Source organism: Rhopalosiphum padi, chromosome 2 (assembly GCF_020882245.1).
Source record: "Rhopalosiphum padi isolate XX-2018 chromosome 2, ASM2088224v1, whole genome shotgun sequence".
Classification (NCBI taxonomy): Eukaryota; Metazoa; Arthropoda; class Insecta; order Hemiptera; family Aphididae; genus Rhopalosiphum; species Rhopalosiphum padi.
The window spans coordinates 57,196,714-57,223,184 of NC_083598.1; the positions used below are offsets into that span (position 1 = coordinate 57,196,714).

Below are 26,471 nucleotides of genomic sequence, written 5' to 3' on the forward strand. Positions count from 1 at the left end.
TTCCATAAAATTCGTGAAAAATCATTAAAAATCGTCATAAACTACATTAAAAATCGGTGAAAATTCATAAATTTCTTGAATAAATCTATAAAAAAGCGCTAAAAAATCCATAAAATTCCTTAAAAAGTCGATAAATGACGTCACTACCTCCATAAAATACCCTCAAAAAATCATTAAAAATACTCAATTAGTACATTAAAAAGTGGTAAAAATCCATAAAATTCATGAAAAATCATTAAAAATCGTCATTAACTACATTAAAAAGTGGTAAAAATCCATAAAATTCGTGAAAAATCATTAAAAATCGTCATAAACTACATTAAAAATCGGTGAAAATTCATAAATTTCTTGAATAAATCTATAAAAAAGCGCTAAAAATCCATAAAATTCCTTAAAAAGTCCATAAATGACGTCACTACCTCCATAAAATACCCTCAAAAATCATTAAAAAATCATCATTAACTACATAAAAAAGTGGTAAAAATCCATAAAATTCGTGAAAAATCATTAAAAATCGTCATTAACTACATTAAAAATCGGTGAAAATTCATAAATTTCTTGAATAAATCCACAAAAAAATTGCTAAAAAATCCATAAAATTCCTTAAAAAGTCGATAATTGACGTCACTACCCTCCATAAAATACCCTCAAAAATCATTAAAAATACTCAATTAGTACATTAAAAAGTGGTAAAAATCCATAAAATACCCTCAAAAATCATTAAAAATACTCAATTAGTACATTAAAAAGTGGTAAAAATCCATAAAATTCATGAAAAATCATTAAAAATCGTCATTAACTACATTAAAAATCGGTGAAAATTCATAAATTTCTTGAATAAATCTATAAAAAAGCGCTAAAAATCCATAAAATTCCTTAAAAAGTCGATAAATGACGTCACTACCTCCATAAAATACCCTCAAAAATCATTAAAAATACTCAATTAGTACATTAAAAAGTGGTAAAAATCCATAAAATTCGTGAAAAAATCATTAAAAATCGTCATTAACTACATTAAAAATCGGTGAAAATTCATAAATTTCTTGAATCAATCCACAAAAAAGCGCTAAAAATCCATAAAATTCCTTAAAAAGTCGATAAATGACGTCACTACCTCCATAAAATACCCTCAAAAATCATTAAAAATACTCAATTAGTACATTAAAAAGTGGTAAAAATCCATAAAAATTCATGAAAAATCATTAAAAATCGTCATTTACTACATTAAAAAGTGGTAAAAAATCCATAAAATTCGTGAAAAATCATTAAAAATCGTCATAAACTACATTAAAAATCGGTGAAAATTCATAAATTTCTTGAATAAATCTATAAAAAAGCGCTAAAAAATCCATAAAATTCCTTAAAAAGTCGATAAATGACGTCACTACCTCCATAAAATACCCTCAAAAATCATTAAAAAATACTCAATTAGTACATTAAAAAGTGGTAAAAATCCATAAAATTCGTGAAAAATCATTAAAAATCGTCATAAACTACATTAAAAATCGGTGAAAATTCATAAATTTCTTGAATAAATCTATAAAAAAAGCGCTAAAAATCCATAAAATTCCTTAAAAAGTCGATAAATGACGTCACTACCTCCATAAAATACCCTCAAAAATCATTAAAAATACTCAATTAGTACATTAAAAAGTGGTAAAAATCCATAAAATTCATGAAAAATCATTAAAAATCGTCATTAACTACATTAAAAAGTGGTAAAAATCCATAAAATTCGTGAAAAATCATTAAAAATCGTCATAAACTACATTAAAAATCGGTGAAAATTCATAAATTTCTTGAATAAATCTATAAAAAAAGCGCTAAAAATCCATAAAATTCCTTAAAAAGTCCATAAATGACGTCACTACCTCCATAAAATACCCTCAAAAATCATTAAAAATCATCATTAACTACATAAAAAAGTGGTAAAAATCCATAAAATTCGTGAAAAATCATTAAAAATCGTCATTAACTACATTAAAAATCGGTGAAAATTCATAAATTTCTTGAATAAATCCACAAAAAAATTGCTAAAAATCCATAAAATTCCTTAAAAAGTCGATAATTGACGTCACTACCTCCATAAAATACCCTCAAAAATCATTAAAAATACTCAATTAGTACATTAAAAAGTGGTAAAAATCCATAAAATACCCTCAAAAATCATTAAAAATACTCAATTAGTACATTAAAAAGTGGTAAAAATCCATAAAATACCCTCAAAAATCATTAAAAAATACTCAATTAGTACATTAAAAAATGGTAAAAATCCATAAATACCCTCAAAAATCATTAAAAATACTCAATTAGTACATTAAAAAGTGGTAAAAATCCATAAAATACCCTCAAAAATCATTAAAAATACTCAATAAGTACATTAAAAATTGGTAAAAATCCATAAAATACCCTCAAATATCATTAAAAATACTCAATTAGTACATTAAAAAGTGGTTAAAATCCATAAAATTCATGAAAAATCATTAAAAATCGTCATAAACTACATTAAAAATCGGTGAAAATTCATAAATTTCTTGAATAAATCTATAAAAAAGCGCTAAAAATCCATAAAATTCCTTAAAAAGTCGATAAATGACGTCACTACCTCCATAAAATACCCTCAAAAATCATTAAAAATACTCAATTAGTACATTAAAAAGTGGTAAAAATCCATAAAATTCGTGAAAAATCATTAAAAATCGTCATTAACTACATTAAAAATCGGTGAAAATCCATAAATTTCTTGAATCAATCCACAAAAAAGCGCTAAAAATCCATAAAATTCATTAAAAAGTCCATAAACGACGTCATTACCTCCATAAAATACCCTCAAAAATCATTAAAAATACTCAATTAGTACATTAAAAAGAGGTAAAAATCCATAAATACCCTCAAAAATCATTAAAAATACTCAATTAGTACATTAAAAAGTGGTAAAAATCCATAAAATACCCTCAAAAATCATTAAAAATACTCAATTAGTACATTAAAAAGTGGTAAAAATCCATAAAATACCCTCAAAAATCATTAAAAATACTCAATAAGTACATTAAAAATTGGTAAAAATCCATAAAATACCCTCAAAAATCATTAAAAATACTCAATTAGTACATTAAAAAGTGGTAAAAATCCATAAAATTCGTGAAAAATCATTAAAAATCGTCATTAACTACATTAAAAATCGGTGAAAATTCATAAATTTCTTGAATCAATCCACAAAAAAGCGCTAAAAATCCATAAAATTCCTTAAAAAGTCGATAAATGACGTCACTACCTCCATAAAATACCCTCAAAAATCATTAAAAATACTCAATTAGTACATTAAAAAGTGATAAAAATCCATAAAATTCATGAAAAATCATTAAAAATCGTCATTTACTACATTAAAAAGTGGTAAAAATCCATAAAATTCGTGAAAAATCATTAAAATTCGTCATAAACTACATTAAAAATCGGTGAAAATTCATAAATTTCTTGAATAAATCTATAAAAAAGCGCTAAAAATCCATAAAATTCCTTAAAAAGTCGATAAATGACGTCACCACCTCCATAAAATACCCTCAAAAATCATTAAAAATACTCAATTAGTACATTAAAAAATGGTAAAAATCCATAAATACCCTCAAAAATCATTAAAAATACTCAATTAGTACATTAAAAAGTGGTAAAAATCCATAAAATACCCTCAAAAATCATTAAAAATACTCAATAAGTACATTAAAAATTGGTAAAAATCCATAAAATACCCTCAAATATCATTAAAAATACTCAATTAGTACATTAAAAAGTGGTTAAAATCCATAAAATTCATGAAAAATCATTAAAAATCGTCATAAACTACATTAAAAATCGGTGAAAATTCATAAATTTCTTGAATAAATCTATAAAAAAGCGCTAAAAATCCATAAAATTCCTTAAAAAGTCGATAAATGACGTCACTACCTCCATAAAATACCCTCAAAAATCATTAAAAATACTCAATTAGTACATTAAAAAGTGGTAAAAATCCATAAAATTCGTGAAAAATCATTAAAAATCGTCATTAACTACATTAAAAATCGGTGAAAATTCATAAATTTCTTGAATCAATCCACAAAAAAGCGCTAAAAATCCATAAAATTCATTAAAAAGTCCATAAACGACGTCATTACCTCCATAAAATACCCTCAAAAATCATTAAAAATACTCAATTAGTACATTAAAAAATGGTAAAAATCCATAAATACCCTCAAAAATCATTAAAAATACTCAATTAGTACATTAAAAAGTGGTAAAAATCCATAAATACCCTCAAAAATCATTAAAAATACTCAATTAGTACATTAAAAAGTGGTAAAAATCCATAAAATACCCTCAAAAATCATTAAAAATACTCAATTAGTACATTAAAAAGTGGTAAAAATCCATAAAATTCATGAAAAATCATTAAAAATCGTCATTAACTACATTAAAAATCAGTGAAAATTCATAAATTTCTTGAATAAATCCACAAAAAAGCGCTAAAAATCCATAAAATTCCTTAAAAAGTCGATAAATGACGTCACTACCTCCATAAAATACCCTCAAAAATCATTAAAAATACTCAATTAGTACATTAAAAAATTGTAAAAATCCATAAAATTCATGAAAAATCATTAAAAATCGTCATTAACTACATTAAAAATCAGTGAAAATTCATAAATTTCTTGAATAAATCCACAATATACAATTTTATCAAGCATACTTGCAATGGATTTAAAAACGTTGTAGTGTACAAGAGGGACCGTCGGACGTTCTTTATATATCAAAAAAATCTGATAAATCCAAGTATTAACCACCTAAGTACTGTAAAAACTACTTTTTTGAAGAAGTCTGTTTTGCAAGTTTTCGTGGTGAAGGATTTATTTTTCAACTTTGAAACCTTACACAAATATCAAGAAGGGTTGCCGAAACAGTTATCGCGCAAGAAAAAAACGAAATAATCAAGATTTTTAATTTACATTACGGTCGGCCACGGCACCTGTTCGATTTTTGCCGTTTTTTACCAAAAATACTAAATATTCGAATTTTAACATAGAAGCATACTTGCGATGGATTAAAAAACGTTGTAGTGTGCAAGAGGGACCGTCGGACTTTCTTTCTATATCAAAAATATATGAAAAATCCAAATATTAACCACCTAAATACTGTGAAAACTACTTTTTTGAAGAAAACTATTTTGCAAGTTTTCATGGTGAAGGATTTATTTTTCAACACTGAAACATTACACGAATCGTAAGACGGGTTGCCGTAACAGTTATCGCGCAAGAAAAAATGAAATAATCAAGATTTTCAATTTACATTACGGTCGGCCACGGCAACCTGTTCGATTTTTGCCGTTTTTTACCAAAAATACTAAATATTCGAATTTTTAACATACAAACATACTTGCGATGGATTAAAAAACGTTGTAGTGTGCAAGAGGGACCGTCGGACTTTCTTTCTATATCAAAAATATATGAAAAATCCAAATATTACCCACCTAAATACTGTAAAAACTACTTTTTTGAAGAAGACTGTTTTGCAGGTTTTCATGGTGAAGGATTTATTTTTCAACTCTGAAACATTACACGAATCGTAAGACGGGTTGCCGTAACAGTTATCGCGCAAGAAAAAACGAAATAATCAAGATTTTCAATTTACATTACGGTCGGCCACGGCAACTTGTTCGATTTTTGCCGTTTTTTACCAAAAATACTAAATATTCGAATTTTTAACATAGAAGCATACTTGCAATGGATTTAAAAACGTTGTAGTGTACAAGAGGGACCGTCGGACGTTCTTTATATATCAAAAAAATCTGATAAATCCAAATATTAACCACCTAAGTACTGTAAAAACTACTTTTTTGAAGAAAACTGTTTTGCAAGTTTTCGTGGTGAAGGATTTATTTTTCAACTCTGAAACATTAAACGAATCGTAAAACGGGTTGGCGAAAGAGTTATCGCATATGAAAACACGAAATAATCGACATTTTTAATTTACATTACGGCAGGCCACGGCCCACGGCACCTGTTATTTTTTTAACGCTTTTCACCTAAAAAACTCTATATAAGTTTTTAAGATGGACGCGTACTCGCGATGAGTTTAAAAACGTAGTAGCGTGCATGAGCACCGTCGGACTTTCTTTCTATATCAAAAAAATCGGGAAAATCCAAATATTAACCACCAAAGTATTGTAAAAACCACTTAAATTTGTACTGTGATCAAGGCTGAACAAAAAATAAAATTGAATAAGTTAGTGCCCTACTGCCCTAGTATTTATTTACATATTTAATAAAACAGTCAATACAATTATGTTTAGTTTTTATTAACTAGAAAAAATATGATATGTACCTACCTACCACAATTTAATACAAATAATACAATAAGAATATATTCTTTAATATTATAGACATTATAGTATTTTGATAATTTAATTAATTTATGAAGAAACTGTCCATAGTGTCCATTACGACTAGGTGTAATCTATTCATAATTATTTAATATACTAAATGACTTATGTCAGAAAATAGTTAAGTTTACAAAGTATTTAAATTTGAAAAACTATAAGCTATAAACGATAAACCATTTACTATTAAATAGAATTATTTTAATATTTATCTAAGTATATGTTTAAATGCATAATATAATGTAAATGCAAATAAACATTGTTTCTTGTGCCAATATTTGTGTACCTACTGTACCTAGTTATAACTAAATAACTAAAATAAATTTCATGAAAATCTAGTTATTGGATTCACACTGCATACTCGTATAGTTTAGTGTTTAACTAAAATATTCGTGATTTTGTTTCATTCTTAAAAAAAATCAAAAAACTACTGAGAATTTGAAATTTTTTTTTAAGTTTCAAGTAGAATATATTTCTGAAATATAAAACTGTTGAATGAATTATTTGGAAAAAGTCTTGAATTACCAGTTCAAATAAATATGCATTACACTTATTAAATTAAATAAAAACAATTAAAAAATAACAATGGTAAAAATAATTTGTGTCTATATTATACAAAACTGTTATTAATTTATTATCTATATTGATGACCAAAAATAAAAACCAGTTGATCAAAATTTAAAAAAAAGTGTAATTAGTAGGTAATAAATAATACATTTTAGTTATTATGTTATAATTATCTATATTCTATAATTATAGTAATAACTAACATTTATTACTTATTAAACTTTTTTAAAATTTTGATCAACTGGTTTTCATTTTTAATTAAATTGTAACTTAACTTCATAAAAAGCTGTATATTATGCTTAAGTTTCCAATTCAGTATGACGTGTATCTTATTTTTCAGACTAAACCAGTGGTTCTCAATCTTTTTAGTACCGCGGCCCAAATTTACCCTGAAAAATCTTTCGCGACCCACATGGTTTGACTTTTCAAAAAGTAGTTATAAAAAACAAAATTTGTATTATATAAATATGTATAAATTTGTAATATATACATATTTAGTATTTTATAGGTTTATAACCAATTTTTTTTTATAAATGTACTTTTAATAATGAGGTGTATGCGAAATATGTGCTTGTTTTCTGTTATGGTTAATAACAGCATTGACATCATAATTCAAAAAATTGTTTACGACCCACTAAAAATTGACTGACGACCCACCAGTGGGCCGCGACCCACACTTTGAGAAACGCTGGACTAAACATTTAACATTTTTATTAAAATATAATGAAAACATAAAACTTATTTTTTAAATATTTTGAATATTTATATTTCAGGTACCTAAATAATTTAATACCTACCAAATCCAAATAAGTTAAAATCTGATTTTTTTAAAATTAACACTCATTTTGACTCTATAATATAATATATTATAATTATATGTAATACATTTTTCAACCCCCTTCCAAAAAAAATTATTAAGTTGTAAATACGCCACTGTGTATTGATTATTAGTTAATAAGTTATTCACGAACTACTATACATGTCCGTGCTTTTATTTTTTGTTCTTATCAAGTTTGTTATTACTTATTATCAATAGTTATCAAAATTGGGAAATCTGTTATTTATGAATATTTGATTATAAAACAAAATAGTACTACAGTCTACAATTTACTACTATACAGTCTTCTACAATTATAAATTATAATTTATAATAGTTCATACCCTACGGCCTACAACAAACGTCAAACAGTAAATCCTTTAAGATTACAATAGTAATTAGTTCTATTAATTAGTTTTTCATGGCTTATGTTTCATAAATCGCAATCAATTTCATATTAATACACATCATACAAATAAATATTTAGTATTTACTCACAATAATCATTTATAAATGTGAATAGTTAATACACATAATTTCTTAAATTTAAATATTATTCTATTATTTCATTAAAAGAATTACTTATTCTCATTTATAGTTGATTCATTTTTTTATATAAATTATGTACTTGCATACAGTGGTGAATTATTTAATTCTTATTTAGAACTAGGATTAAAAAACAACAAGCTATCAATAGAATAAAATGTCTGATAATGAAAATCCTACTCCATCACCAACTTTATGTAAGCCATCAAGTACTACTAACAAAATGTATACACCTTGTCGTAGAGTAGGACTCAAGAGAAAGTCTATAGGTATACTAACCCCCAAAACTATTTCGAAGAAAATGAAATTTATTGATGAAACATCAAAATCTACCGAATTTACTGAAAATGCAAACACATTAAATATTAAAGCTAAAGACAAATCAATTTCAAAATTGGAGTATGAAGATGAGACGACATCAAATGTACCAGAGAAACGTCGTGTTATAGAAGAGCTCAAGTCTGAACTAAAAAATAGTGAACAGGTTGGATAATTATTTGAATTGATTATTAAAAATTAACGCTATAAAAGAATAAAAAAAAATTTTATAAGCATATTCTCTTATCTTTTATAACATAATAATAAAATAGGTAGATACTTCTATTTTATATTAGTCATAAAATTGAATTACCATTTTAGCTTAACTTAATAACTATCACCAATATTCATGCATCTTTATTAAAAATGTCTAGCCATTTTTTAACAAAAATATTAAAATATAATTTTTGTCTTTTCTATACTATTTCTTTATATTTATGCGTCTATTTTATTTAGAAAGTGTTTTAAATAATTATAAATTTGTTTTTAATAATTTAATAAATCCATTTAAGATTTTAATCCAAATTACAAATTAAATAATCTTGATATTTGCTAAATACATTTTAATTTAAAAGTTACCTTTAACAAATAAACATTTATAGATAGATTCCAATTAAAAATGTATATTTAGTAAACTTAAATTATACTCTACTCAAATTAAGTTTATCTGCTTTTGCACATGCCTACAACTGAGCTTGGTATTGTGAAAATAATATAATAATATAGCTTACTATATATACACCTCGTGGTATTGAAACGTTCAACATCAGTGCTCGTAATCAGTAATATTAATGAGAGATATGTTTGAATGCAACCAGTTTTTGTTGGTAGAGTGGGTAAATTTGACTTTTATGGAATATAGTGGTCTTTTTTAATATTTTATTCTTATTTTTAAAATATAAACAGTGGCGGCTTGAGTTTTCAAAACTCAAGGAGCAAATTTCAAAATAACCCACCCACCAACTAAATTTACTAAGACCAATGTAATATTTTTAGGTTTTCCTTTAGTTAATTTTTTATTAACTTTTACATTTTATGATATAGATACAATTATTTTTAACTTGAATGATCAATCTTCTGTTATGAATTATGATTAAACCTAAATTTCAACTTAAAACATTTTTTTTCTTCATTTTCGGGGCAGGAGCAGTTGCTCCTAGTATTCTTATAACAAGCCGCCCCTGTTTATATAACTGTTGATTATCCTATCTAGTTAGCTAGTCAGTATTTAATATTTAAACTTTGAAAAATTATGTTTAATATCAACTTTACTGTCTTCGTGTTTATCTAAAATTTGGTTTAATGTTCAATGTACTCTGAACTGTTGTCACTCATTTTTTTTTTTTTTAATTTTTACATAGATAGTATTTTTTGTTATGATTTGAATTATACTAACTATTTATCATATATTTCTTTTTCAGCATAATTTAGAACAAATAAAAAAGTTATCAAAAAAATGGTTAAATGTTTGTCAAGAGGCTTTAACATCACTATTCAATAAATTAAGTGAAAATGAAAATTCCAATTTACAAACAATAGAAGATTTAATTAAAAATTTAGGCATTTGTCCTGATTTAATTCAATTTGATTCAAATAATCAAGAATTTTACTAAAAATAATATAAATACTATGGGTACAAACATAAAATCCAAGTGTTATTTACTTATTTAATTTTAATTACTCAATCATCAACAATAAAACAATATTATTTTGAAGTATTAATGAATATTTTAGATTCTTTTCCTTTTCTTATTTGAAGCTCCATAGCTTTTGAAATCAGTATAAGAAAATGGACGAACACTTCCATTAGATTTCTTTCCCTTGTTTTTATTAGATCCTTGCGGTTGATTTTGTGTTTTATTCTTCTTTATTTGTTTGTTCATCTTTCCGTTTCCTAAATGCTTATTATCTAATGGTCGATGAATACCTTTTCCACCAGCTGAAATATATATTGTTATGTTATTACTTATTAGTATTTATAAGAAAAATATTAAACTGAACATACGCATATATTTTAATCGTTTTTTCGATGGCATATCATCATCACTGTAGTTGTTGTCAATATCATCTTCCTCGATACCTATTTAAAAAAAAAAATTGTATACATATATGCATAATTTGCATTTGTAATACCTAAATGCGTTATTAATAATTATAAATAGAGATAGGATTTTGATGACTTTCATTTTTTTTTTCTATAAATGCTATGTAATACTCAACAAGTGAAAATTATTGTGTTTAATAATTCATTACATAACAGTATAGAATGTGTTTTTTTTATTTTTCATTTCTCATCTATGCTTTTTTCGAGATCATTTTTTTTTTTTACAAATATTACATTAATTTAGTTTATTTAAACTAAGTTTTGTAACATTTGTATAAATCATAAGTAATTCCATCTTATTTCAAAATCTGGATAAACCCAGAACACAATTATCTAATCCCTTGATATTAAAAAATAAAATAATCAATTGTCGATTTATCACAATACGATTAAATATGCTAATATTGGTAATTTATTGTGGTAACCAATATTAAAAATATAGATTTATATAGTATATAATATAGTCTTACCAGACTTTGTTGGAGGGTCTTGAGGTTCATCAGTGATTATAAGACGTCCATCAGGTGCAGTTTTTATGCTATCATCAACATTAGATGACTTTTGAATATTTATATTATGTTCATATTTAGGTTTTGACACTTAACATAAGAAAAATTATTTAATAAAGAAAAATAAATTATAAGTTTAAACTTACTTAAAATTTTTCTATTTGAATTTGCTTCAGTAAAATCTAATATATCATCTTCACTTTCATGCAAATAATTTTCAGCAGATTTTTTCTTTCTGCCTCTTTCTAGTTTAACTTTTGGTTTTTGGTTTAAATTAGTTTCTAATTCTTCATCTTCTTCACATTCAGCTAAAATCTCTTCAAATCTAACAAGGCAATAACAATAGTTTGTTGTTAATGATATTAATATAAAATTCATAAATAAAAAAATGCAAAATAAAATATTTTTTACATACGTTTTGGGTTTAGTTTTAAGACTAAAATCAACATCTGCTTTATCATTTATTTTGTCTTTATTTCTTTTTTCTTTATTTCTCTTTAATCGTTCAGATTCTTTATTTATAGCACGTAAACGAACATGTGTTTGAACATCAGTATTCGGCACTAATTTTATGATAAGATCTGTACCAAATTTACGTACCAGTCTTTGGTACATATTTTTAGTTTCCTGACGAAATTTACGTTTGCAATCATCTGTCATTTTTGAAAGAGAACTCAACTAAAAATAAATAACATTTAAATTTTATTTAATAAAATTATAATAAATTATATTATAATTAATATTTCTGTAAATATAAATATTAATATATAGTCTCTATCTAGACATGACTTGTTACTAATTTTAGTGTATTTGTAAGAAAATACTACAGTAACTATGTAATAGTATGATTAATTTAAATATACCTTTAAAAATAATTTTTATTGATATGTAATCAGTTATTAATAGATTTATTTATAATTATTTTTTTTATTTAATATTCATGTATACATAAAAATTTATTGAGCCCGTCATTAATATTTAATAATAACATAGCTTACGATTGTTGAAAGGTAAGGCATCAAATCATTGGAGAATGAAGTAATAATCACTTTGATAAAACTTAAAGCAGAGTTAACTACTTCTCTTGTTCCAGTTGTAATAAGTAAACAAATATTACTTAAAATTGTTTCAAATTGATCTGAATTAATTTCATCTAAAATAAATATAATATAATCAATAAATATTCTATTTTTTATTTAATTTGAAATTTAATATATACTTTTACGGTTGTGGAGAACTGACGCCAGTGCTAAAATAGTACAACTGATCATTGGAATTGAACCAGCCAATCCTGCCGATAAAGCATTTAAAAAGTTTTCTAATCCGTTTTCAACTTTAATTGCTAATAAAGCCATTTTATTAATCAATGAAAAAGCACATTCACGACATCGTTTATTAACAGTGGAACCTTTACAGCAAAGTACAGCTTCGGGGAGATGAGCTATTATATTTTGAATCACATTATCTTCGTCAGTATGATCTAAGAGATGTGCTAAACATCGTAATCGAGGCTAAAAAAAATGTATTTATAAAATATTAACAAATGTTAAGCATTGAAAATATATGCATTTACTCCACGACTGGTAGCGGCAGCATTTTGAGCTGTTGATATTATGAAGTTTTGTATATTATCAAAGTTCTTTTTCACAAACTTATTACATGTTGAAGATTTAGAACTGCTTATTTCTTCTAGAATTCTATTGAAAAAAATTGTTGTTTTTTTTTAATCATTTTAAATGTTATTATTAAATAGTAAATATATAAATACATATAATATATAATATATTTATGTATATAATATATATAAATATATATATATGTACAGTACCTAAAATATTTTTTTTCTTCTTTGAAATTTTTCAATTGTTTAGCTTTAGAAATTCGAGAATCAAAAAATGATTTTAGTGTTTTGACAGATTGGTAAGGAACTAAAACTCCAATAATATCAAGAATGCTTTCTATCACTGTATGTTCTGCATCTTTAGAATTATCCAACATGTTACAACATTTTTCAAATAATTGTTCTTTTATTTCATCATCTGACAACGTCAAGTACATCTATAAAAGTAAATTGAAACAATTAAGTAATTCAGTTATTTAATATAAATGAAAATAAAATATTTAATTTACTTTGATTGTTTCCAATGCAGAAAATCTAGTAGCTTGTTCGTCTGTACCGTGGGCAGGGTTAGTATATAAATTCAAACAGATGGGTAAAAAGTTTTTTGCAAAATAAGACAACTGCATTTTGTCATCAGATACTTCATCATTCTTAGAAACAGAATCTATAAGTTTTCTTAATGACACAAGAATTGTATCTCGTAACTCTTTACGAGTACTTAACATAGTACCCATTGTTCTTGCAATAATCTAAAACATTAGTTTGATATATCAAGATTTATATAAACAAATAAATAAATGAAGGTGATCAATTATACCTAGTACACTAATTAATTGTCTATATTTTTCCCTGATAATTAAATGTTTATTAAATTGTAAGGCACTCCCAAAGAAAATAACAGTAACTCTTTTTTAATGTAATTTTCAAACTTAAATTTAAATTATCTTACATATATAAACTTAAATATAAAAAGAAATATATGCATTAGGTTTATCTTACCCGAAAAGATGTGGAAATATCAGAAGGATTTGAACAAAAACTTGCCAATAATGACCAAATTTGTGATTCTAGAAGATCATAACTGATGGCAGTTATTTTATCATTAGCTTTTAAAGCATTTTCATACATTTCTCTAAAATAAATAGAAAAATAGGTCAGAAATATTATTTTTAAATATATTAGATTTGAATGAATACTTACCGACATTTTAATGCCAAAGGTAAAAAGTGGTCTATATAGCATTTAAGTGTAGAATTTGAAATACTATCTTTTAAAACAGGTAATAACCAACTGCGCTTAAATTCTCCAACATCATCCACCTAATAAAATATAGATTAATTTTTTTTTTTTAATGACAAATCTGGTTGAAAAATATTTAATTAATAAATAAAGATTTTTAAATGCAAATAATAAACATCAATATGACATAATTATGTTTTTTTAAATTGGTGAATTTTACTGTACATTTACAAACATTTTTTAGATATACAAATATGAATATAAATCAGTTGAATAATAACAGTTTTTTTTAAAAATAAGATAAGACACTAGCTAACAATTATTTGATACACGATTGTTTTTGTTTACTAAGATGGTTAACATTTTTTTATGGAAGATAAACTTAAGAAGTTTTAAATTATAACTCTTAAGAATATAAATTAGTTATAGGTGGAAGTTTAGAGAACCTATTTTATTAATTGTAATTTCAAAAAATCATCATGATTAAGTCATATAAGTTGTAAATTTAAAATAATACAACTTGTACATTTACTTAACACAACATCTGAAAAAGTAATAAGTGTATAATATATTATTGTTTTTTACTAGAAGTGTTTAACTGTAAAAATGATTTACCTTTAATGGAATAACTTTATCTGATATGATGTATTCAGGCCCAATATACCTGATACCAGTTCCAATTGTCATTTCCAATTCATTAACAAATGTTATGTCATTGGAATCTCTAAGCTGTCCCAATGATTTTATACATTCTAAGAATATACTAGGAGCACATTTTCCATAAAACTGTAATATCATAATTATATTTTAATGTTTATAAATACAATTTTATAATAATAATTTATACTTTGAAAAATGTAGATAGAGTATGTAAGACTTGCGGACAAGCATTTTTATACTGATATGATAAACACTGAGTTACTAAATTGAATAAGACAGAAATACTTTGATGATAAGTTGAATCAGTAGCTTTTCCAATACACTCTTCAATAAGAATACGTAATGTACAGCCAGATGCTTTTAAAGATTCCGAATTTCCATTAATCCAAAGTTCAATACATACTTTAAATATCCTTTTAAGATGGGATATGCATAATGATAAGTCACTCCTACAAAAAAAAAGTGTGCATAAACATAAACACACATATATATATATATATATATATATATATTACATTTAAAATATTAAACAATAGTTATTTTTACTTTGATAAACAAATGTAAGCTTCTTGTTGGACAGCTAACCAAGCTAAAGTCGGTTGTGTATCCATTGGCGTAGGGCGATAATCAAAAAGAGCCATTAATAACTTAGCATTTAGTGTAGATGAAAGGACAAGCTCTGATGACGGATAAGAAACAAATAAACCATGGAATACTTGAAAGCCACACGAAAGCAATAATGGATGGTTTAAAGTCATCAACTTTAAGACTTCTTCGCAAAGAGGCTAAAAATTAAATAAAAATTAGTTTTAGGTTATGATACATAACTTATTTTAAACAAAACTATTAAATTAAATATACTTTGAGTTCTTTTTTAGGAAAAATGGGCATTAATTCCTTTAATATAGTTAGAACATGAAGAATAGTTGTAGTGTTACTTGCTACTGTACTTGATGTCAACACTTTAGTACAATATGTAGCAGTATAACCAGACATAGGATGCATTGAATCTTTATTACATTTTAATATAGCACACACTGCATGTTGAGCAGCTTTACGAATCTAAAAAAAAAAAAAAAATATTTGTCAAGTTATGAAAAAAATTAATTAATGATTATGCTTTTCAATTTTTGTACATTATGCACCAGTTTAGAAATTGCTTAATTCATGGATTATTATTATTCACTGTATTTGACTCAGTTCTTGAAACATAAGAGTTTGAAAAAGATTGCCATTAAAATTCAATCTCAATATTTATTTCAATTAATTTGTTCAAAAAGGTTTCTTTAACCCATGAAATTGCAGTTTCATAACTAAGTTTTAATAAACAACTTAAAATAATTTAACTTGCCTTAGGTTTTGAATGGATAATAAAATTTAAAATTGCATCATATACTTGTATTGTAGAACTATGTGACCAAACAATTTTTTCTTGAATACGAAGTAGTAAAGATAAACAACTAAATACCTATAAAAAATATTGAGATACAAGTCAAAACTTTAAAAAAGAATTAGATCAAAACTAACAGATTTTAATAAATTATTATTATCCGATTCAGCAAACTTTGCTAGTGTTGTTAATAAAGTTTGAGTGGTTGGTCCAAATTTAGTACAAAGAACTTCTTTAGGAACACATTTCATACCCATACTTAATAACGAGACCATAGCTGTAACACTATCTTCACAATCATCCTGTCCATTACTTAAGGTTGTTTGTAAAGTTGTAATCTAAAAATAAAATTTTCAAAAATATTAGTACATTCAATATGATCAGGATACAATAACAAAATGTCTACTTACAATAGCTGCAAAATACTCTGTAGATGTTTCTTTACCTCCATTAGCCTTGATTACTTCAGTCAATGCTGCAAGTATGGCTAACATTTCTTTATGTAAGTAAGAGTTTGAACTAAAATTGTTTAGCAACCTACAATCATTAGTTTAAGTTAGAAGTATATAATTTTTTACCATTATAAAATTGTTACTTCATTTCAAGTTATTGAATGAAACCTTAAAATATAAAAACAATTAGATGTGATATTTATTTACCTATTAAAAGATGGATTGGTGCATGAGCTCCAATCAGAAGCAAATGTCTCAAATGTTTTATAAGTTGTTGCTGAAGTATGAGACATAACATCATCTGGTTTAGATTTGTTAGAACCATAACTATTCATAATATTATCATGTTCTTTTAATTTGTTTTGAGTTAACAAACTTTTTCCATCGTTAAGAGCAGTTCCTAGAGTAAATTAAAATATTTTAGAATCATTATTTAGAAAAAGTTTATCTAAAATATTTAGTACTTACCAAATATTGGCTTGCAAAAGTTCATTTGTGCTTGGGAACGATATTTTTTTGAATCTGGATTGGTGACGGAGCTTTGTCCTTTTACCCATCGTTTGCCTTTGGACTTCAATTTTTTTCGAAACTTCGCCATGATTACTTAATCCAACAGAATTCAATCAAAACAGAGTAAGTAATAAAATTAAAAAAATTAAAATTATGGTTTTTTGTAAGATATACACTTTTAGCGTTTAACATATATAAATTATTTATGATTATTGATTACATGAAAATTGTATAATTCTCAAATCCCAATAACCATATCAAATTTGTAATATGTAAGCACGTGGATAAAATTACAAGGACGTTATAAAGTGCACTATCTAACCATTGATTGTAAACAGTCTGTGTACCACGGTTTAAGATATGTTATATGCACAATCTACATCGTGGTTATAGGTATGTTTATTCATATTATGAGCCCCAAGTACTACTAGCGCTGAACGCGTGTGGTGAAAATATGTACTAATAAACTGTAACACTTTCAGACCGCACAATTGAGTAAGGCGTTATCTAACCTGTATATTATCTTAAATCATGTTTGTAGCTGATAGTGTTGCTATCCTTCATGGTCGTGATGATGGCGATCGCTCGACATTCGTCGTAGGTGTAGATCAATGTCTGCGGTTCGTACTGTTCGTAGTTTAGCTACTGTCTTGCTGCCGTTTGTCCGTCTTTAGTGTCTGCTGTCCACCATAGACGAGTATATACCATATATGGTGTCTACTGTCTGCCCTATACATTGTGGCATATTTTACATTATACAATCATCAGAACAACCGTGGTGAATATCCATTCTATTTCTGCATAGACTTAGTATAACTAATAAGTCCATAATTCTATGATCACGTTCATGTTTGTATATTTATAATACTATTAGGTACCTGGGGCATATTATTAATTCCCATTTTCTAATAGGTATTTGTACATAATGCAAATAGTATCTGTGTATTTTATAGATAGTACCTGGTACTCAGTAGTTGGTGTTCATTAATATTACAACTTCAGCATAAGTCTCAATTATTCAATGATGACTGTTTAATTTATAATTAAGACACTGCCTGTTTATTGTATTCATCTTCTGTTTTTGTTTTATTGATATTAATATTTTACTTGTATGTAAATTCCTGAGATCTGTGGTCAATTTAACACTGGCATGAATAATCCATATTTACTAAAGAAACAGTTACAAGAGAATGAAGAAGAGTTGTCAAATTACTTACGTGATATGAACATTTGGCAAGAACAAATGAAGCGAAAAGAACATTCACTACCGGTACAATTTATTTACTAAAATCAGAATGCTCTAAAAATATTTTTTATATATATCTGGAAATTTAATTTTCAGAATCCCAACGAAAAAAAAAAACCTAAAATTAATCCAACAAAAACTAATTTAAGCAAAATTTCATCATGGGATTACTCTGCTTGGGACAAATTTGATGTTGTATGTATTTTAATTTATAACCATATTCCATTTAATCTAAAATGTTATATTCACATTTATTTTCTAAGGATAATGCTTGCAAAGAACTAGATACTCAAAGTGAACTCAAGAAAAATGATAATTATGATCCAAATATCAATTTCATAGATAATAAGATACAATCAAAACAGTCTGATGGTTTATACGAAAAAAATTTGGTAATTTATAAAAATATACTGCTATTTTATTTTATTTGAAATGTATACATTGCTACGTGTTTGTTCTGATATCCTATAATATGTATAATACAATATATACTGTGATATAGACTTCAACATTCAAATATTTTATTAGACCAAGGTATTAATCAAACCTGAGTCAGAATCTCGTATAGCCTAAAATATTAAATAATAATAAAAGAAGGAACCACACTTTGTAAATTTGGAAATGATCTGACCTCATCCTTGTATTATATAATGTTAATATTATAACAGTTATGTATCATATATAATCAAAGACAAATTGACAACAATAGAATAGCTTAACTAGGAAACTGGCATAACAATTGTAGTTGACAAGCTCGAGCTTATATAGAGTGTCATTTGGCCACCATAATGTAGTTGGATTATCACAGGTATGCATAAACTTGAGAACGCGTGGACCATGAAAATATGATGGTACGCATTGTTTGACCAGAAAGAATACGACCAAGAGTAGTGGGGAAAGGACCTTTATAAGAGAGTCTGAGATAGGAATTTTTCAAATATAATTTATAAGAGTTAGAGCGAGCACGTTTATGTCAGTCTATGTTAGAATTGATCTAAAAAACACTTAAAAATATTTTCAGTTAAAATAACACTGATATAATTTTAAATAAAGAAAATTTAAAAGAATTTTACAATTTATTTATTTCACTGCATGATAATTACACAGCTTCATAGTACACAATTATTGTGGCATGGTACAAAATAATAACAAAAATTCAATTTAAAATGATATATTCAAAACACAATATTACACAATATTAAGTCTATATATTTTTTTTTTTTAATTTTATTATTTTTCTTAATTTGTTGATTCCATTATTTAAGTTTTAATTTAATTTTTGAAATATTATATTGTAGTATGTTTGTTCAGAATAAAATAAATCTATTATACTTTTATCATTACTCATCAGCTCAAAATAGATAAAACCTTACTAATAAATTGTATAACTATCATTTAATCAATTTTTTATTTAGGGTAATGCATTAGTTCAAAAGCAAAAATGGGCCGAGGCTATATTAAGGTACACAAGGGCGATAGAATATTATGATAAAGATCCAATATTTTATGCCAATAGAGCATTATGCTATCTAAAGACAAAAGAGTAAGACTTTCTAAAAATACATTATTCAAGACATTATAGGGTATGTTTTTTTTACAGATTTAAACTAGCAATAATTGATTGTACATCTTCTCTAGAACTAGATAGCACATATGTTAAAACATATCAAAGAAGAAGCTCAGCTTATTTGGCTCTTGGAATGTACAATGAAGCAAAAAAAGATTTACTAAATGTTTTAAAATTAGAACCAAATAACAAACAAGCTAAAAGTGATTTAGAAGTTGTAAACAATAAATTCAAACAGGTTGGTAAAAAATTTCATTTTTATGCTCTTACTAATTAAATAAATTATTTTGTAATAGACTGAAATGCAGAAAATCTCTGATATTAAATGTCAAAAAACAAATACAATTAATAATTTACAAAGTATAAATTCAAAAATGTTATGTAAAGACGGTGAACCAATACAAATTGTTACTCCAGATTGGCCTCAAAGAGTTGGTTGTAAACAAATAACTTCTAGACAAAAACCACCACATTTAAGATCAAAAGTAAGAAAGCATTTGTATTTTAGAGTTTTTATTTTTAATTTATTTAAAAAATTATTTCTAAAATTTTCTCGAACCATAGAATACTAACAGTTTGTCAACTCAACAAACTTTGTCAATGTTTTAGTATCATTATCAAACCCCCCTTTGAACTTTTTTAATAATAAAAAATTATTTAAAATTAATTTTAATTATCTTAATACTAAGTAACAATGTTCATAATAAATAAATTATAATATGATAATTTCTTTTCATAGAAACCTTTCTGTACGCTTAATATCAAAGATGTTGAAGTAGACCAAGATGAATTAAACAATATACATTTACTTCAAACTACATTGAAAGAAGTATGTGAAAAAAAATATAAAGATCAATCTATAAACAAAGAAGTTATTTCTACGAAAAAAGACATGGTTCAAACTGAAAAAAAACACGTAGCTATACCTCCTGTTCCACAAACATATGTCCAACTTAAACAAGATTGGGCATTCTTAAAAAATGATCCGGAACTATTGTTTCAATATTTAAAAGTATGATTTAAATTTTGAATATAAAATATCTTAAATTATTATAATAACCTAATTACATTTTTTTAGCAAATTCCTGGTAAGCGTTTACCATCAATTGTGCGTAATTCTATGGATAATGATCTATTTGTGGATATTTTAAGAATTTTACGGATAAAATTCATTAATAATGGATATGATATATCAGATTATTTGATAGGCATTAGTGAATTACCAAGACTACAAATGCTAGTTATGTTCTGTTCTAGTAATGAAGTATCATGTAAGTATATTTGTGCATTAAAAAATAATTACTATGATTTATTTAAAAAATATATTAGTCATGCCTTTACTTTAATTATATTTTTAAATAATTTAAGTACTATTTCAGCAAATCAGTCATGTTCAAATTTATTATGACATAATATTATTATTAGGCATAGATAGGAGATTGAGAAGCACATTACAAAATTTAGGCAAATGCATACCATTCTACTATACATTAGGTGTCAAGAGTCACTGTATGTGTGTTAAATTTAAATTTAATGATATAATATTATCATTGTACATAAAAATTAAGTCATTTATTATTTATTTAGTCATTTTTTTTTTTTACAATTAATATAAGGTAGGCCGATAAAAAATGTTCAGAAAATTTTGCAACTATTTTAATATAATATGTATATTGTCATTAACTTTTAAGTTAATATTTTACAGTAAATATCGTAAGACTTGGGTTCATAGACATTTTGAAAATTTCAATGCGTATAGTAATATTCATAACATACATGAAGGTTCTAATTCCCTATAAATAATGTTTTTGTATTATAACAAAATATTTAACATCGTTATAATATGTAATTTCTTTCAAATTTGAACTAAATATTTATAAAAAATAATAGTGTTGGTATATTTTTTTAATTTGCAATATAAACTAACGATGAACATTGTATTAAATCTAGCTATTAAAATCAAATATTTTATAGAATATTTATAATTTTAAAAAAACTTGGTTTGTAATTTTTTTTAGTTTTGTAAAAAATTGAATTCAAATGCATATTGATTATGACTTTATTTTTTTGTAGTTTTTATATGAATACTATATATTTGATTATACTTATGCGAGATCTTGTTTCAAATTTTTAAGAATATTTTGTAATCGGCATTAAAAGAAAAAAAATTTCTAATAGTGTAAACATGACAAGAATTTCAAGCAGACAATTATTTGTTTTTTAATTGTAACATATCTATTATATGGATATAATATCCATTATCATAAACATTGTAACTTCTAAGTCATAAAAATAATTTGGCTTTAAAATAGGATTGTTTTTTTTTAAATTAAGTTTGTAAAACTCAGAAAAAGAGCCTTGTATAAATTTTCAAATCTTAGGTATAAATATAATATATTTTCTTAGTTTCTTACAAATAAAATATATTGAGATTTTGATGAATTTTGTTAAAATTCTAAATTTAAATGCTTATAAAAAAAGTATTCATCATAAATTGTCGATATTTATTAATTGAGAAATAAACAACTTAAAAACCTTATATTCATTTTTCAAACATTTTTTGACATTAATAAAAAAAATTTTAATTGTCCACAGCTCAAAATGAGTCAAAATATATTGAGTTATACATCTACATATAAAATAATGATAACAGTTTCAAGGTTTTATGGTTATTTTTTTAGAATTAAAACAAAATAAAAAATTTGATTTTGTTTAAAACTGGTTAAGCGTAAAAATTCCTTATCAGTTTTTTTTTCACCAATTACGTCTACTTATTGTGGCAATTTTAATAAATTATAAAATCCTTAAAAACAATATATATAATTAATATATTAATTTAATTCCAGTCCTCTTTGCAATTTGCTAATAATTTATTATCATTTAATTGTTTTGATTCCAGGTATCAAAGAATTGCTGAACTACGTTTCAAAATTTGTTTCAGAAAATGCTTTTAAAAATCTCAAAGAATCTTTTGGAGTATAATATTAATTGAAAAATAACTTTATTTTATACATTTTCACATTATACTTACACTATCATTATTTCACTATATATTACATTGTCATTGCAGCAATTGGTATTTTTTAATTCATCAAATCATTAAATGTAAAACAAATAATTATTTGTATACAATATATTATATATGTTATTAATGATAATTTTAATCAAGGCTAGTGCCTTTAAAATGAAAAATATGAGTTCCGCAAAAAAATTAAAATAGAAAAATAAACATGTTAAATTAAACCAATATTAGGTAATAATAGTATATTTTATTTATACTTAGCAAAAAGTACACCGAACAAAATATATAAAGTGATTTACAAGTGAATGAAGTATTTATGAATTTTCAAATTTACAGATATTAATTCTTGGAATCGAATACTATTGTTTTTTTTTTTTTTTTTTAATATAGTTATGATTGAATATGGTCACTACTGCAAATTATTAATTTTCTCAATATGTGTTGTTGTTTTAGTCACCATCAATCCTGAAATATAAAAGAATAATAGATATTATTACAATCAAAAGAAAAATAATGTGCTACAAAAATTGTTCTTAATTTTGACCCTTATTACAATAAATTAATACATTTTAGTATGCACATAATAGAAGCCTTTTAAATAGTTATTTAGTTTTTAATTAGAAGAAAACACGAGGTTTATATAAGAATAAAAATATAAAATAAAGCTATAAAATTGTTGGATATTTTCCAAATAATCCTTGAATATAAATAAATGAACAAATAAATTTAGTAAAAACACATCTTCTGTTTTTACAGTACATTTCTTTATAAGGAAATAAAATAAATGAATAGTATTTTTATGTTTATAATTATTATACATATCCTAACACCAAATTATAATACGGAACACAACATTAATAATAATTTCTCGAAAATTATATTTTATTAAGGTAAATTATCAGGAATTGTCTTCCTCGCATATTTTAGTAAGCAATAGGCAAATCAAATAAGTTTCAAATTATCATACCTAAGCAATTTGTGGTGCACATGGTATTCAGTCACCAAATTAAAATTTGTACATTTAGGTTATAACATTTAGTAACCATATTCTATTTTAATTTATCAGATTTAAATGAAATGCAATTTAAAATTGGTAACAATTTTGTGTCACCATTTACTTAATTATAACTATTGACTGAATTATACATACATTTTTAATGTCTGTCTTTCAAAATTCAGTTTAAGAAATTAAAAGAATATTTAAGTTATCATTGATAACATAATATAGGTTATGATGTAGTTAATTAATAAATATTATTTTTAACCCAAAATTGCCTCAACTAAGATTCACAATGAATCTTAAGCAGGATTATAGATATATTAGTGCTCGCTGCACAGTTTCATAACAATGCTTGCAGGTAACAGAATACAATTTTAGATATGTATAACTGTATAAAAATATGCATTTCAAATGGAAACTTATATATTCAGTTCACATCAAAACAGATTACCTAGTTAATAAAAATAAAATAATACCCAAAATCTATTCATTTGTTTCTCGTTTTAGTGAGCACTTAACAAGTGAATAAATTAAATATAAGTATTGAAAGAAAAGAAAACATAAATCATATATTTGTTAATTTTCTTTATTTAATTGAATTGTTATAAATATACGTAGATGATTATTTAAAGGAAACATTTCTAAAAGTTAATCAGTAACTAAAATGTTTTATAACCATAAAAAAAGACCTTAAAAATAAATGTATGTTTACCAATTATTATTCCTTCTTTGAGCTCTCTGCATTCTCTTCAACGACGACAGATTTCTCAGTACTGTCGGTCTTTTCTTCTGATGATCCTTTGGCTACCACCTCTTCTTTGCTGGCATCATCAAAGTTACCGACCAAATCCGGCACCTCGTCATCATCTTCAATTAATGATTTACTAATGAGATTATTACTAGCAAACCCACTGGCATAACGCTTCAGCTGTCCAATTTCTTCATGACCCAACTGATTTAATATGCCCGGTAGTAGTTCTGACATTGATTTTGTATCACCATGCCCCGTAATAGCAAATGTATTTGCTGCAAGCGAAGCTTGTGCTTTTGGATTGTTAAAGTGTATCACAGTACCATCATCTTTGATCATATTTACTTCTTCAATTCCAGGTATTGTGTTAACAGTCAATTTTTTTAGAGTACTTTGAAGTTTTTTGTCGTCTGTGGCTGCTGTTGTGTGCACAACCTTCTTCTTTCGTCGTGGTGTGCCTTTACCGCCTATTCGCACCTGGTCGCTAAGTTTTTTCAATTTTTCAGCGTTCATTTTGAGTCTTGGAAATAATTACCGTCTGCAAATGGATGACCGGCAACAATTGACTTATGTTAAGCTAACTTTATGTAAAAATTTAAATTACTTTTAGTTAAAAATCCACTTTCACGGACTTAACCTGAAGTAAGACACAAAGAAAATTCGCTTAGTGCGAACATGTGACTTCAGAGTTTGATCAACAAAATGGATGATCCAATCACATCTCAGGTCCTTCAAAAAAGCCGAACTCGGATGTTTTCACTCTCGGTTAACCTCGGGATGTATCGTTGAAAGCAAAGGGAATTGAATATACTTGAACCATGGTTCAGTTTAACGGTATCACGATTGCGCTATTTTTTAAAATTATTACGATTTACCAAAACAATTATTTTAGGATTTTAAAAAGTTATTAAAGAAACTTAATAAACTCAATATTATTAAAATCAATCCAAGTGTACTAAATGTATTTTAAGTTTTAACGAATATTATAAATACTTAATAATTATTAATTAATTGTACGTTAAATGCATAAATGAAAATTAATACCTATTGACTATTTTGTTTGTTGTATAAACGTAGTAAGATCGTTAGATGTTAATTTTATTCATGATTCAGTTTAAACAAAATAAATTATATTTAAATTGTTATTGACAAAAGAACTATATTTTAGTAGGCATGTTTATTAATGTTTATGCAATGGTTTATTTTCGAGTTTTAATTACCTATTAAATTATTAATACATAATGCGTATTGCGTATTATGTTAATGATTGTGTTATAAATTTTAATTATATTACAAACTACATTTTAAGAAGCTATTTTGTATTTTAATAAAAATTAACACGATCTTACAATTTATAACAATAAATATATAGGTAGTGACTAATGATTGACTGATTGTAGCATATAAAATTATAAAGTAGGTACAGCTATAATCAACAATTATTAAAGGTAAGTTAAATTGCTACACAAACAAACTAATTACCAAATAATATAAAATAAAATAAATAAATTTAATATAACTGAGGAGACCACAGAATCATAAACAGTATAGATAATTCGACTAATTTTTCAAAGAACCTATAATTTTTTTCAAAAGTTAATCTTTTTGTTCTTCTAACGACTTCTTTGCGCTACCACTTGTGTACACTTATATAACTTTCCATTTTTCGTCCATATTTGAACTCAGAAAATGTATACACTATACAGAACATTCAACATTGTACTAGGTACTGTATAGTAGCAT

At 25.0% G+C, this 26,471-nt stretch overlaps 4 protein-coding genes across 6 annotated transcripts; 2 read left to right on the forward strand and 2 right to left on the reverse strand.

Moving 5' to 3' along the window:
- The first annotated feature begins 8,047 nt into the window (after nucleotides 1-8,047).
- Nucleotides 8,048-10,379, forward strand: LOC132923225 (uncharacterized). 3 transcript variants are annotated; one of them, XM_060987083.1, is made up of 3 exons: nucleotides 8,051-8,187; nucleotides 8,458-8,823; nucleotides 10,079-10,379. In XM_060987083.1, the coding sequence occupies exons 2-3, from the start codon at nucleotides 8,497-8,499 to the stop codon at nucleotides 10,268-10,270; spliced, it is 519 nt and encodes a 172-aa protein (XP_060843066.1). In that variant the 5' UTR covers nucleotides 8,051-8,187; nucleotides 8,458-8,496; the 3' UTR covers nucleotides 10,271-10,379. The 3 variants fall into 3 exon arrangements, with proteins under 3 accessions (XP_060843064.1, XP_060843066.1, XP_060843065.1); XM_060987082.1 differs by having other exon boundaries at nucleotides 8,051-8,164; XM_060987081.1 differs by having other exon boundaries at nucleotides 8,048-8,823.
- Nucleotides 10,313-17,393, reverse strand: LOC132923221 (RRP12-like protein). The gene is made up of 21 exons (XM_060987078.1): nucleotides 17,101-17,393; nucleotides 16,840-17,032; nucleotides 16,591-16,717; nucleotides 16,318-16,518; nucleotides 16,142-16,258; nucleotides 15,652-15,852; nucleotides 15,337-15,575; nucleotides 14,978-15,239; nucleotides 14,746-14,916; nucleotides 14,092-14,210; nucleotides 13,891-14,023; nucleotides 13,401-13,640; nucleotides 13,099-13,328; nucleotides 12,844-12,967; nucleotides 12,490-12,781; nucleotides 12,269-12,423; nucleotides 11,686-11,948; nucleotides 11,417-11,595; nucleotides 11,232-11,360; nucleotides 10,663-10,737; nucleotides 10,313-10,596 (listed from the first exon to the last, which is right to left on the reverse strand). The coding sequence occupies exons 1-21, from the start codon at nucleotides 17,228-17,230 to the stop codon at nucleotides 10,388-10,390; spliced, it is 3,789 nt and encodes a 1,262-aa protein (XP_060843061.1). The 5' UTR covers nucleotides 17,231-17,393; the 3' UTR covers nucleotides 10,313-10,387.
- A 250-nt stretch (nucleotides 17,394-17,643) lies between these two features.
- LOC132923222 (RNA polymerase II-associated protein 3) lies at nucleotides 17,644-23,094 on the forward strand. Its single transcript, XM_060987079.1, has 10 exons — nucleotides 17,644-17,920; nucleotides 18,269-18,412; nucleotides 18,485-18,583; nucleotides 18,652-18,780; nucleotides 19,804-19,931; nucleotides 19,989-20,193; nucleotides 20,252-20,440; nucleotides 20,695-20,967; nucleotides 21,034-21,226; nucleotides 22,855-23,094. Exons 2-10 carry the CDS (start codon nucleotides 18,293-18,295, stop codon nucleotides 22,935-22,937), a joined length of 1,419 nt encoding a protein of 472 aa, XP_060843062.1. The 5' UTR covers nucleotides 17,644-17,920; nucleotides 18,269-18,292; the 3' UTR covers nucleotides 22,938-23,094.
- A 110-nt stretch (nucleotides 23,095-23,204) lies between these two features.
- On the reverse strand, nucleotides 23,205-25,444 carry LOC132923224 (transcription factor BTF3 homolog 4-like). The gene is made up of 2 exons (XM_060987080.1): nucleotides 24,690-25,444; nucleotides 23,205-23,442 (listed from the first exon to the last, which is right to left on the reverse strand). Exon 1 carries the CDS (start codon nucleotides 25,239-25,241, stop codon nucleotides 24,696-24,698), a length of 546 nt encoding a protein of 181 aa, XP_060843063.1. The 5' UTR covers nucleotides 25,242-25,444; the 3' UTR covers nucleotides 23,205-23,442; nucleotides 24,690-24,695.
- Nucleotides 25,445-26,471: the final 1,027 nt, after the last annotated feature.